General features: G+C 37.8%; 2 protein-coding genes across 2 annotated transcripts; both read left to right on the top strand.

The window, feature by feature from the left end:
• The first annotated feature begins 8,057 nt into the window (after nucleotides 1-8,057).
• On the top strand, nucleotides 8,058-9,125 carry LOC141629135 (uncharacterized). Its single transcript, XM_074442185.1, has one exon. The coding sequence runs from the start codon at nucleotides 8,058-8,060 to the stop codon at nucleotides 9,123-9,125; it is 1,068 nt and encodes a 355-aa protein (XP_074298286.1).
• A 14-nt stretch (nucleotides 9,126-9,139) lies between these two features.
• LOC141629136 (uncharacterized) lies at nucleotides 9,140-9,664 on the top strand. The gene has a single exon (XM_074442186.1). The coding sequence runs from the start codon at nucleotides 9,140-9,142 to the stop codon at nucleotides 9,662-9,664; it is 525 nt and encodes a 174-aa protein (XP_074298287.1).
• The last annotated feature ends 4,583 nt before the right edge of the window (nucleotides 9,665-14,247 follow it).

Raw genomic sequence — 14,247 nt, forward strand, 5'->3', positions numbered from 1 at the left:
ATCGGAAGGAGTCGAGTTGAAGGAAATATTCAGCCTTTATCAGGTACTCGATATTTCTCAGGGCCACTCGAGGAGCTGTAACTGAAATGCATGGCCATGCTCGGATACGGATTCATTTTATCAGTTAAGTTACTCTCTAGTCGGGGAAACCACTCAAGATACAGATCGATTGTACTATACGACCTTTGCGGATCCGGATCTGCAAATTGTTTTACATTGAGTGGGAGAAATTTTTTAAATGAATATGAGAATCGGTTATCGCACATACACTTGTACGGACAAGTGGGAGTTTGTTGGAGCTTGTGTCCTCCAGTTAGTGCGGATAACGTCATTGCACATACACTTGTACGGACAAGTGGGAGCTTGTTGGGTGGTGTCCTTAACGATTAGTGCAAGGACTTATAAATCTCTAAAAGGATCAAAGGGCATACTTTTGGTATTATTATCAGTTGATCCACGTTTATCAATAACGGTTGGCTTGCTAGATAAGTTTGACGTTATTGTCATACAGATGGCGGTGATCAACTGGTCCCTAAAAGTCACACCTATAGGATACGTTTGAGAGATGTGACGGTATGAAAATACAGTCATGTAGATACCAAATTTGACTAACCAGTTAGTCTGAGTTATTTGACTAATAATTAGTCAAAATGTGATGTTGAGATATTTTATTTAATACGGATTAAATAATAATGGCTAAGGCGAATTAAGCAGTTAATTCGTAAATTGAATATAAGCGTTTTATATTTAATTAAATGTATATTGAATATAATTATACAATATTGTCTTTGTCGGACATGTATTAATAATTCAACTAACCCGTATTATTAGTTGATGCCTTAATTTCCGATAACCGATGTGATTTATAATGAAACCGCGTCATATACACTTAGCGAATTACATGTCGGACTACGAGTTAAGATGAAGAGGAAATGAAAGCCCATTCCTCTCCCTTGGACTCGGTTTGGCCGAATCAACAAGAACAAAAGAGAGGCTTTCTCTCTTTTGTTAACCTAAGCATTCATTTTACATGAAAATTAGGGTTTTGAAGAGCATTTTTCTCTGAAAAACCTCGATCTCACATCGAATAACCTCACAATAGCTCTCTCGATATTGCAAGTCAATTAGAGAGCATTTCTAGCACAAGGGCATAGTCTCAGACGGTCTTGGGTGCAACGATTAGGAGGAAATCTCTGTTGATTTCTGTTCTTTACGCCGTGCATCAAAGGACCCGAGGTTGATTCTTAATCTTTATCGTTTTTCTATTGTATTTCGTTTATGACCATATTTCACATGTTAAATTTACGTTATAATCCTTAAATTTAAAGGGTCTTATACGGATATTACCCTACAACATAAACTCTTAAAATTGTATCACAATTCTTAGTGTCAAAGAATACCACTTAAGGGTTTGTAAGCCTTTCATATTTAGGTTTGTAATAGTTTCAGTTTGCTAAATACGAGTACTTAGTGATCGTTTGGTTGCCCGTTGAAATTTAACTCCACCGGAATAATGAATTCTTGAGAATTAAGCTCCTACATGAAATTCAATTGATTTTAGTAAATCCGTTTGGTTGCCTACACAGAAATTTAATTCCATAAGAGTTTGCAATTACCTAGGGGGGCTAGGTAAATTAATCATATCTTTTCATTTGCAACTTGTTATTCACCTTTTATGAGTTATGAGAACATGTAACTATATTTCTACCAATTAAGAAAAATTCGTACAAACAAAAAAAAAAACAATTGAGAGAATTGTTTGTCATAATCATAATCAATATAATAGTTATTTTAAAATTGATCAATTTAGCATGTAATAATTTCGTTCTCCGCTTATAAGATTTTTTTTTTATAACTTTCACACCAAATTAAGATTTTGATCGAAAATCCTCCATCAATAAACTTATATCATATACTCGCATTAGTTTTGGTATATGATTTTTTTTTTTTTGATGGCGAGGGGGTTGAATCCTCCCGGGCCCATGTATTCCCGCACCACCACATGGAGCATGTAAGCCACGCCCTTTGGGGCTGCAGTAGCCAAGTGATCATCGCCCCAGCTGGTAGTCGAACCCGGGACCTCTCAACTTCTGCATTTCTACAAGCTTCAAGGTTTAACCCGGCTACCACTGGACTAATACCACTTAGTTATTAATTTTTATTTGTAAAAGATAACATTAGAGAGTTAAATTATTGATAATGATCATATTTTTTCTAATTTGCAAGCTTGAGATGAAACGTTCTCTGGCTGAGCTAAAAAAATACGACATAATATGATTTCTTTTAATAAAGAGCTAAAAACATACACAACAACGAATACACATAATATGAATTTTTTTTAATAAAGAGCTAAAAACATATGAAATCTTTCATACAATTATTTTAGATTATACATTTATTAGTATTTTTCAGTTACTAAGTTATCTACAATAGAACATTACAGACAGGCCCGTGTATCGTACGAGCATTAAATTTAGTCTATCTAGTCTAGTCTAGTCTAGTATATTAATAAAGGAAGATTTTTTCGAGCGATCGCAGATAGTCCAACTTTTCTGAATAACTTTGGAGTAATATTGATACGTGCATTTTATATAGTCCTTTTAGGCCTTTTTATGCACGTATTTCTATGCTATTATCATAGTTTTATGCTACGAAATGCCGCGAATTGTCTACTTTGGTTTCTCTTGTGTTATTTGCAAGTATGAACCGGAAAGGAGAATAATCAAGCCTAAAACATGTTCCTATGCATGCATTTAGGAGATGAGTTGAGTCGGAGCTTGCAAACTACTATTTTGAGATGCGCAAAGAAGTAAGATAGCTAGGCGAGTAAAGGAAGAACTTCAAATTGCTAGTGCCTAATTTTAAGAGCTATATCTCGAATTATACAACAGATTTTCAGGTGATTCCAATTGAATATGAAATTTTGTCCTCTTAGCTTTCCAACGCCACCGAAATCGCCCTGTTTGCCCAAGTACAAAAGAAATGGCAGCCGTTTGAAGTTCAGTACGCGAAGCAAGAATTGTGCGCTTGAAAGTACTCGATCGAGTACAATTATGTACGATCGACTCCTTTTCTACTCGATCGAGTAGTTGCATTTTAGGGTTTACTCGATCGAGTATTTATTTCACTCGATCAAGTGGTTTGAGCTTAATTTTGCTCGATCGAGTGGTTTTCTATTGAGCTTGGGCTTTTTAGTCTTATTTCGCTATTAGGTCAAATAAAAAATCCTATTTCTTATAAATAGGAAGGATCAGACGTGACTTGTATCATCTCATACACTACTTTACAATACTTTTTCCCTGTTACTGCTACTACTTTGTTCTTCCCTCTCTTTTCTCGAATCTACTGTAACTTTCTCTCTTTCCCTTTATTTATGCTTATGTTTATTTCTCTCTTTGTTTTTGTTCTTCCCTTCATTATGTCTAGCTAATTTTCCCTGCTAGGACTAGGGGATTCGATGAATGAATGTTAATTTCTAATTAGTTTATAGATTGTCGTTGTTATGTCTATGTTGTTAATCACTGCTTATAATTGTATCTTAGTGATTGAGTCGATGCAATTAGCCTTTTAATTTTGGTAAACCTTGACCTAGACCGGAAGGTTGGAAGGGGTGAGACCCGCATTGAACAATAGAATGCTTTAGTGAGGGCGGAAGCTAAGCTAATAGTATTTTAGGGCGAATTGAGAACGGAAGGAGATTTTCGTTGCCCCTTAGACCGACACATAGACTAATTTGTGACCTTAACTGCAATTAATTGACATTCATTGATGAACCGACATCCTAGTTTCCTTTCCCTCTGCTTAATTTCTCTTACCTTTACTTCTCTTACTTTAATCTTATTAGTTTAGTCAAAATAATTCAAAACCCCCAATCGTGACCGTAGACAGACTAAATTGACAAGTAGATAGTGACCGCCTCCCTGTGGAGATCGACCCTACTTACCGCTAACTTCTGTTAGTTGTACTTAGGTATTTATTTTTGGTACCTGACGACGGTATCAAATTTTGGCGCCGTTGCCGGGGAGGCAACTACTTTATTTGCTTGTTTATTTTTGTCTGTCTTTAGCCTCAAGGGATTTACCCTTGAGGCCGTTCTAATCTTTTTCTTTAGGGCTGTTTTGATAGGTCCTACAGGTCCTACCTACACAGTTATAGGTAAAATATCGTCAAAAGGAAGGCTTGAGTACCTTTGACCCGTCATCTATGTTCCATTATATGGCGCATCAGGTGATTTACTGCGGGAGATGTGGTGCTGCTGAGCACAATGCAGCTGTTTGCATGGCAGAGAACGACGAGGTCCACGCATTCAAGCAACATAGACGAGCTAGACAACCTCCTGTAGTTGTACCGTCACATCCACCCTATCAGTGAGGCTATCAAAAGCCTCCATTTACCTGACCACCGCGACAAGAAGCTCCTCCTCCTGATAAGCGGAAAGAAGAGTTTGCCGAGTTGAAGTCTTTGGTGAAGGCACTTGCATTCAAAGTGCAAGAACATGATAGACGATTTTTTGCGCAAATTGATGAGCTTGAGTCCGACATAGCTCAGCTAGCTGCTGAGTCTGAAATAAGGCAACTAGAGGAAGCCTGCGTTACCTACGCAGAGAGCGGTTTTTCCCATGAAGAAACCGTGTTGCCTAATGCTGATGATGATTTTTATGACTCAGATTACGAAATTCTATGAGATAATGATGCCTTCCATGAGGATTTCAGCACTGTACAACAAGAATCACTCGATCGACTGACATATATTAGTCGATCGAGTGAAATACCTGAAGAATTGTTCGATCGAGCACTTTATTCCACTCGATCGAACTGCTGCTTAGAGGAACTACTCGATCGAGCTGTTTCATGCACTCGATCGAGTGAAAATCAAGAGGAGAGTCTTCGATCGAGTAACATTTCTACTCGATCGACTGAATTGGCCAGTGTGAGCAATACAATGTCATGTGGGTTTGTTCTAGATGACGATTTGGCTGAAGATAATGGTTACGGTGAATCTTCCCTTTTCAAGGCCGAGCTGGATGCGCTTGAGGCTGCGATTTACGGGACGGTTTTCACAGAGGAGGATGACGAGGCAGCTGAGTCGGTAATTGCTCCTAGCACGGAAGAGGTAATATCTTCCTTTGTCAATAATTCTATCACTAAGAGCGACCAAACCGAGGTAGTTAACGATAATTATATTATTGTTTGTTTAAATAGTAGTTTGCCTCATTTGACTCATGCTTCATATTTTAATGCCATGCCCCCTCCTAACTGGACAATTAATTTAATAGTTTTTCACCGTACTTATCGTCACAAACTTGTTAATCTTAAACGATACCCTAATTTATTGTTAATTGCTCCTGAGCTCCTTTATTTTGTGGACAAATTTAGAAGCTGTCATAGGAAATTTGTTAGGCTTAAACAGTTGTACATTTTTATTTCCTATATCTTTATTCCACTGTGGTGCTACTTACATTTTTGTGTAGCACATGCGCAGCTGTTTGATCGATTGCTGCGCGCTTTGAGCTGTTTTGACCAGGCTAACTAAATGGAGGCTCGAAGAAAAGAAGGTCGAGCTGGGACCTGTCTGAAACTAGCGCTACCCGGGAGGCAACCCGGAGATTTTATTTTTAGTTGTTTTTCAAACATTTCATTTCAGTTTTAGTGGTAATAATTGGTCTTTACAGCATATACTATATCAGTTATGCTTGCTTTGTTAGTTTTGTGGGCTGTTATGTTGCGTCTTTGCAGGAACATACTGATGATGACTCGTTCGAGTACTTTTTGTACTCGATCAAGAGCTTTTGCTGCTGTTCTTACTCGATCGAGTACAAATTCTACTCGATCGAGTACCTGCTAAAAGATGACCACTCGATCGAGTGCCCATTTCCTCGATCGAGATGTTTAGGATACCCAGTTCACTCGATCAACCGTTATTCTCTCTTGTTCGAGTTGTTTTTGACTTGCTTAGATTCCTGTGACTGTGTTTGGCAGCTGTTTGCGACCTGCCACGTTGTTGGTTGGTTTGGGGAGGTCTCTACTTCGCGTTATCTTGTAAGTTTTCCGCATCTCCACTCTTTCTCTTTTAGTTTGCATTTCCTTTCCCTGTTATAGGTACAATGATGGTATTGTATGGTTTGGTTTGGGGAGGTTATGCATCCATATCTGTGTCTGCATGTTGTTTTTATTGCATTTCTGTTATCACGTTTAATTTCTGTATGCATTGCATTGTTATTTCCATTAAATTCAAAAAAAAATCAAAATTGAAAAATTAGAAAAAAATTCAAAAAATTCACGTTTAGTTTAGCATGTAGGTTGAGTCGAAACGGTCGATTTCGATGATGATATTGCACTGCAATTGTCTTTTTGCTTAAGCCTTGCATAAAACTAATTATCTTTTAGCTTTATCTTATTTCATATCTACGAGTTTATGTTAAAATTTAGCTGAACAAATAGACTTGACCTGGAAATTTTGGCAAGCTACTTATAATTTCTAAGATTTAGAGCCTTATAGACTGGTGACATTCATGACCAGTTTTATGCAGGATTGTGAGTAGTTACTCCTTGCATAACATGTAACATTAATTTGTACGTATGTGAGATTCAATTGCTTTTTGCCTTCATACATTCGGGTTAGTGGTTGGTCTCACATGCAGGGAGGTGCTTACATTTCCCCTTTCTTTCATTTTTACCCATTTAACTCCACTTTAGACATAAAAATCGCAACTGCTGTGTGAAAGAAGATGAGAGAGATTTTAGAGAGAGAAAAACCTCAAAAAATCTAAAAAAGGGTTTTCTAGGTTTCAGCAATGGCGAAACACAAGAAAAACTTTACCAAAAATCTTCAATCAAACAGTAAATCACCTATTACTTCTTCAAAAACGCCTCAATTCTCAAAAAATCAAAAACAAGTAGATACTAATGTAGCGAGTAGCAGCAAAGGGATAGCTTCAGGATCAAAATCTCCGAGGAAGATCAATTTACGATATAATCCGGCTGATTTTGAGTCTGAATTGGAAGTTATAGTGGAGGATATTGATGACGAGGAGGAAGCTGTATCACAAGATGAGGATGAATTGCAACCGCCAGCACTCCGCCTCTCTTCTGATGATGTAGCAGGTGAGATTCAGTACTGGTCTACTGCGGTTTATTGTTACATTTTGGGTACGAATCCTCCGAGTTCTGTTATTTCTGGGTTTGTGAAAAGAGTTTGTCAAAGTTATGGGATTGACCGTATATCGTTCATGCCTAATGGTTTGTTCCTTGTGCGGTTTAAGATTAAGGAAAAACAGCAGGAGGTTGTTAACAATGGCCACCTTATGTTTGATAATAAGCCTGTAATCGTTAAAGAGTGGAGTCCAAATGCAGAATTGATTAAACATGACATATCCATTGTTCCCATCTGGATGAAACTTTACGGCTTAGACATCAAATTTTGGGGTAGTGTGTGCCTGCAGAAAATTAGTGGGTTGGTAGGGAAGTTCATCAAATGTGATGATGCTACGACTCATAAGGCTTTTCTGGGCTATGCTAGGGTCATGGTTGAGGTCAAGGTTGGATGACCTTTCCTACCGAGTTAGTGTTTCGGATGAACTAGGAAACACTCGGAGGATTAGGGTTGTTTATGATTGGTCGCCTCTTAGCCGTGTGAAATGTAAAGGAATGGGTCACTTACCTGATCATTGTAGGAAGGAGAGTGATGCTAAAGTGAAGAAGGTATGGAGGCCTAAACAGAAGGCTCCTACAGTTCCTAAAAAGGCTCCAAAGACTCCTATTCCAGTTACCACTCCAAAACCTGTCTCTCCCGTAGTGCGGTGGTGACACCTAGTGTGCCCGTCGACGAGCAGAGTGTGGTGACAAAGCTAATGGGGGTACAAATGGGGGTAATGAACAAGGGTCTCTGCACAGTCCGCACCTAGGAGATTTCTTACTAGGATGCTCGGGAATGATGCAGGTGAGGCGAGGATTTTTACACCGTGGGGATCACCTTTATGGATGCACTCACTTTGTCCATTCAGAAAGTCAAAAATGATTGTCAGCAGAAAATGGTTAGTCAGAGGAGCCTAACTGATAATGGGTAGTCTGGGCTTCTGGAATGTGAGAGGACTGAACAGCATTTCCAAACAAAATGAAATAAGGTGGTTTATGCACCAGAATAATGTTGGGCTGTTTGGTTTGTTAGAAACTAAAATAAAAAGGGATAAGTGGATTAATACTAGGAATAATATGTGTGGTGATTGGGCTATTTGTACTAATAATAGTTTTCACAAAGGGGGGAGAGTTTGGCTTTTGTGGAATCCTAAACTTTTCCAGGTGGACTTGCTTCATACAACTGCTCAATGTATTCATACACAAGTGAAGGACATGATGCAAGGATTTGTCTTCTACTTTACTCTAGTGTATGGTTTTAATAAAATTGGTGAGAGAGAAAGCTTATGGCAGGATTTGAGGAATTATGCCACCACAGCTAATGGTCCTTGGCTTGTGGGTAGGGATTTCAATAGTGTAATGAGAATGGGGGAAAGGATTGGAGGAACTGATGTTACATTGGCTGAGATCTTACCTATGAGGAAAGCCTTGGATGACTGTCAGTTACAAGAAGGGAAAATGATTGGGTCCTATTTCACTTGGAACAACAAGCAAGATGATGGGACTAGAGTTTATAGTAAGATAGATAGGGTGCTGATTAATGATGCTTGGCTTCAGAGGTTTCCTGACTCAGTGGCTCAATTCCTCCCTGAGGGGCTTTTTGATCACTGTCCTTGTGTGATCCAGTTCAATAGGACCAGTGCAAGGAAAAAGGCACCTTTCAAGTACTTCAATATGTGGGCACTTGCTGATAATTTTGATGAGGTTGTGCAACATGGATGGCAGGAGGATATTGATGGCTCTCCTATGTTTAGGGTCACCAAAAAACTCAAAGGTCTGAAGCACAGGTTGCAGGAGTTGAATAGAGAGCAATTCAATGACATTGAGAATTTAACCCATGTCACTGAAATTGCTCTTCAGAACTTTCAGGAGCAATTAAGGCATGATCCACTTAACAATGAGATGTGTAAAGCTGAAAGAGCTTGTGCTCAGGAGCTGATGGGTTTAAGGAAGGCTAGGGATATGTTGAACAGTGGAGGAATACAGGTATAGAGTACACTGTGAGGATGGGTTATCAGTGGTTAGAACAGACAGGGGTTGATGTGCCCTGGTATCCTTGGGTTAGCAACAGGATCATGGCTCCTAAGCATGAATTTTTCATTTGGCTAGCTGTACAGCAGCGTCTTCTTACTCAGGATAGGATGGTGAAGATGGGTTTCCTTCAAAGCAACGTATGCTGGTTATGTGGGCAAGAGGAGGAATGTCATCAACACTTGTTCTTCTCCTGTACTTATAGCAGGAAATGTCTAACAGTGGTTGAAAATTGGCTGCAGATTCGTATTCCAGTTCAAGATGTGATGGAGTGGTGGCTTAAGTATAGAAATAGATCTCTGTTGGTTAGGCAAGTGCTTGCTGCAAGTATAGCTTATCTAATGTATGAGATCTGGCATGCCAGAAATAGAAGTCATGTAGAGAGTTTTTTGGTTCTGCCCACTGTGCTAGTTAGACAGGTACAGAGGGGGATAGTATTGAGATTAAAAGTGCGGAATGTAATAGGCAGAAATAGGAGAGTTCAACTATGGTTAGAATGAATTTGTAATGGTGTAAATTAACTAAGGGCTATCTCCCTAGTTAATCAATTGTTCGGGTTATGCTTAATATAATACTTACACTTTCCCAAAAAAAAAAAAAAAAAACTCCACTTTAGACAAATTTGCCTGTTGACCCTTAACTACATTCCAAATTTAGCCTGCCTTGTCAAGCTAGTTTAGTGTATGTTTCGCGGCATATATTTTATTGTGCCAAGTTTGGCTTGTATCTGATGATTTGGAGTTGGTAATTTATGAAGAAAAGGAGGATGAAGAGGGAAAAAAACGTGAAAAAAGAAAAAAAAAAAGAATTGAAAAAATGATGATGCAAGAAACCGAAAAAAAAGAGGAAAAAAAAATAGAAAAAGAAAAGAAAAAAGATTGTAGATGGTTTCGCTCCTATGCTTTATTTACATTTATTGAGGAGTATTTTTAGTTCGGTTTGGTGAGTTTCGTGCCAAATGAAGAGCATATGTGCTTAATTCATAATTGAGTTGGAAATGGATGTTGCTATATGGTTTTGTTTAGGTACTAGCTTGGTCGCCTATACCTCCACATTCCCATACATGTTTTGCCTTTTCTTACCCATTGCCTCACTTTGCCATATTTTTGTAAGCCCCCGGCTGTGACAAGACCTTGTTTGGTTGGAATGTGTGTACGGTAGCTAGAATTGTCTATCATATCAGCTGCATGCATGTCTATGTGGGTCGTAGTTTAGGTGAGCGACTATATTTCTTTCTCTCTTACATATATATGTTCACCCTTTGCTTCATGAGAGAAGAGTGACCCGTGAGAGTCCATTATTAAAGGTCTTGCAAGGTCGACGGTTCAACTATTTTATAAACATCCTATAACTCGTTTGCATTTGACTGCTTTGCTATAAGTGTTAGTCTGCTTGCATTAAATTTGTTTAAGTGGACAATTTGTAGCTAGCTCTGAGTTATCTTTTCCGTTCCCTTAGTTTGCATTTAATTTACTCGAGGACGAGTAAAGGTTTGATTTGGGAAGATTTGATACGTGCATTTTATATAGTCCTTTTAGGCCTTTTTATGCACGTATTTCTATGCTATTATCGTAGTTTTATGCTACGAAATGCCCCGAATTGTCTACTTTGGTTTCTCTTGTATTTTTTGCAGGTATGAACTGAAAAGGAGAATAATCAAGCCTAAAACATGTCCCTATAAATGCATTTAGGAGATAAGTTGAGTCGGAGCTTACAAACTACTATTTTGAGATGCGCAAAGAAGTAAGATAGCTAGGCGAGTAAAGGAAGAACTTCAAATTGCTAGTGCCTACTTTTAAGAGCTATATCTCGAGTTCTACAACATATTTTCAGGTGATTCCAATTGGAGATTAAATTTTGTCTTCTTAGATTTCCAACGCCAACGGAATCGTCCTGTTTGCCTAATTAACGAAGAAATGGCAGCCGTTTGAAGTTCAATGCGCGAAGCAGGAATTGTGCGCTGGAAAGTACTCGATCGAGTACAATTATGTTCGATCGACTCCTTTTTCTACTCGATCGATTAGTTGCATTTTAGGGTTTACTCGATTGAGTATTTATTTCACTTGATCGAGTGGTTTGAGCTTAATTTTGCTCGATCGAATGGTTTAAAATCACTCGATCGAGTGGTTTGCTATTGGGCTCGGGCTTTTTAGTCTTATTTCGCTATTAGGTCAAATAAAAAATCCTATTTGTTATAAATAGGAAGGATCAGACGTCACTTGTATCATCTCATACACTACTTTCCAATACTTTTTCCTTGTTACTGCTGCTACTTTGTTCTTCCCACTCTTTTCCCGGATCTACTGTAACTTTCTCTCTTTCCCTTTATTTATGCTTATGTTTATTTCTCTCTTTGTTTCTGTTCTTCCCTTTATTATGTCTAGATAATTTTCCCGGCTAGGACTAGGGGATTCGATGAATGAATGTTAATTGCTAATTAGTTTATAGATTGTCGTTGTTATGCCTATGTTGTTAATCACTGCTTATAATCGTATCTTGCTGATTGAATCGATGCAATTAGCCTTTTAATTTTGGTAAACCTTGACCTAGACCGGAAGGTTGGAAGGGGTGAGACCCGCAGTGAACAATAGAATGCTTTAGTGAGGGCGGAAGCTAAGCTAAGAGTATTTTAGGGCGAATTGAGACCGGAAGGAGATTTTCGTTGCCCCTTAGACCGACACATCGACTAATTTGTGACCTTAACTGCAATTAATTGACATTCATTGATGAAGCGACATCCTAGTTTCCTTTCCCTCTGCTTAATTTCTCTTACCTTTACTTCTCTTACTTTAATCTTATTAGTTTAGTCAAAATAATTCAAAACCTCCAATCGTGACCGTAGACAGACTAAATTGACAAGTAGATAGTGACCGCCTCCCTGTGGAGATCGACCCTACTTACCGCTAACTTCTGTTAGTTGTACTTAGGTATTTATTTTTGGTACCTGACGACGGTATCAAATATAATATTATTGATATATTGTATGAGGGATAAAAAAGGGAAATAAAATAATACTCTACCCTCAAGCCAACGACATTAGTGCAATCCTCCATGCACAAGAATACTGACCTACCTTGGAGACTCACTATATTAAATTATCTCAAATTTTATTTGTGTATATATGTGGCACCTATAAATTGCCACTCATATTACGTTGCATAGATTTGTATTTGTACTACGATCATATAGTTTTTTTTTCCGGTTGATGGTTGTGCTATTATTTTGTTGTAGGAGTTATTGATATTGTGGATTTGTGTGCATTGCTATCTCGATTAGTTTGAGCGTTTTTTTTTTCATTTAATTTATTATTACTTGAATCTAGGTGTGACATGGTGATGTTAGTTTTGGAATTATGTCCACCGAGGTATTTCTAAAATTTACGACTCACACATTTATTTAGTTATTTATTGATGTCATGAAATATAATTTCTTTACGTTTTAGTAACGTAATTTATTTTCATAGTACAATTTTTACTCATTACAGTATTTTTTATGCAGTGTTTTGCATAAATATTATCCTACAACTAGTTGTATAATAACTATGTACAACCGCGTCAAAGTTATCGAGCTCTCACACAAAGTTGTTGAGTCAGTTTACAAGTTATTGAGCTATTTTACGAAATTATTAAGCTTGATATTAATTCTGTTAAGCTCAACAACTTTTTATAACTCGATAATTTTCTTAATAGAGCTCGACAACTTTGTAACAAAGCTCCACAACACTGACTAAGTTGTATATACAACCGGTTGTATAATACATTAACCGAGTATTTTCCACTTGTGTACCCCTAACTAAAAAAAACTAAACCAAATTCTCTCAAGGTTGTAACAATGCGTCAATGCCTCTCAAACTAAGAGCATCCACAACAACAAAAAGTTTTTATTGTTTTTTGTGGGTCCTCAACCTATACATCTCATTTTATCATAAAATGATATTTTTCCCTAAAATTTTATACAACAACAATTAGCAAATTTCATGTCAATTAGATCAATAATACAATAAAATGCAATCATTCTCTCATTGTGGCCACCTACAACAACAAAAAGACTCCTTTCTAAAGTTGATATTTACATATTCATTACCCCGCAACAATAAAAAAGTTTTTATCATAAAACAAGGTTTTGTGAAACTCATCCAAATATGATGAGTTTCACAAAAAAGTCATTTTTAGATAAGCTCTTTTCGTTGTTGTGGGGTAATAATTGTAAAAATATCAACTATGAGTGTAGATCTTATTGTTGTTGTACATGGTCTAATCAAATACAAAATCTCAAATTATTCAAATACAATATCTCAAATCAATCAAATTGTTTGAATTATAAATGATATTTATCATTAATTACAAACCACTGATCGATTTAAGTTTTTTTTTGGGATTTTTATTCTATTAATTAATTAGGGTTTATGTTTAATTGAAAATTGTAAATCAAGTATGTTGAAGAAAGCTTGGTGGTTGGCTGGCGGTGAGGATGGATGTTGGACGAGGGAAGGGTCTAGTTCGACGGGACAGAGGGTGGTGTCGCCGACGATGGGAGATGTTGGGGTCATTGGCAGATGGTAGTTGGTATGGAAGGCAGGCCGTTCGGGGATAGGCGTAGGTTGGCCGGCAACAGGACGAGAGGCTGTCGTTGCAGGAGCTCCGCAGAGGGAGGTTACGTGGACGACAGTGGTAGGTAAGGTTGGTAGTGTGGTAGTTGCACCGGTTTTGCATATTGTTTTTTTTCTCCCATGCGTAATATCGAGTACGATGTCAGCAGTGTGGGCGAAAAACTCTGGCGAGTAATGGTGGCTGCAGCCACCAGTGATGGTTATCGCCTATCGGTAGTGGACGACGGCTGTGTGTAGTTGTGGAAGAGATGAGATGAAGAATTCTAAGAAGAGTAAATGAGGAGAAATAATGGAAAAATGTACTACATAATAAACATTCGTTAAAAGTTAACCCAGTACAATGATTATTTCTCACAAGTCATAAACTACTTTACATTGTTTAACATTTTGCAATACCATAGATTAATCTAGCATTACACAGTACATTAGAAGATATAAGAGAGATAGAAAGAGGTGAGAGGTGAGAGGACAAGA

This window comes from Silene latifolia, chromosome Y (genome assembly GCF_048544455.1).
Source record: "Silene latifolia isolate original U9 population chromosome Y, ASM4854445v1, whole genome shotgun sequence".
Lineage (NCBI taxonomy): Eukaryota > Viridiplantae > Streptophyta > Magnoliopsida > Caryophyllales > Caryophyllaceae > Silene > Silene latifolia.

Bases quoted from the DNA above. Each gene is read 5' to 3' on its own strand.
- LOC141629135 (XM_074442185.1), top strand. From the start codon at position 8,058: ATGGGTAGTCTGGGCTTCTGGAATGTGAGAGGACTGAACAGCATTTCC.
- LOC141629136 (XM_074442186.1), top strand. From the start codon at position 9,140: ATGGGTTATCAGTGGTTAGAACAGACAGGGGTTGATGTGCCCTGGTAT.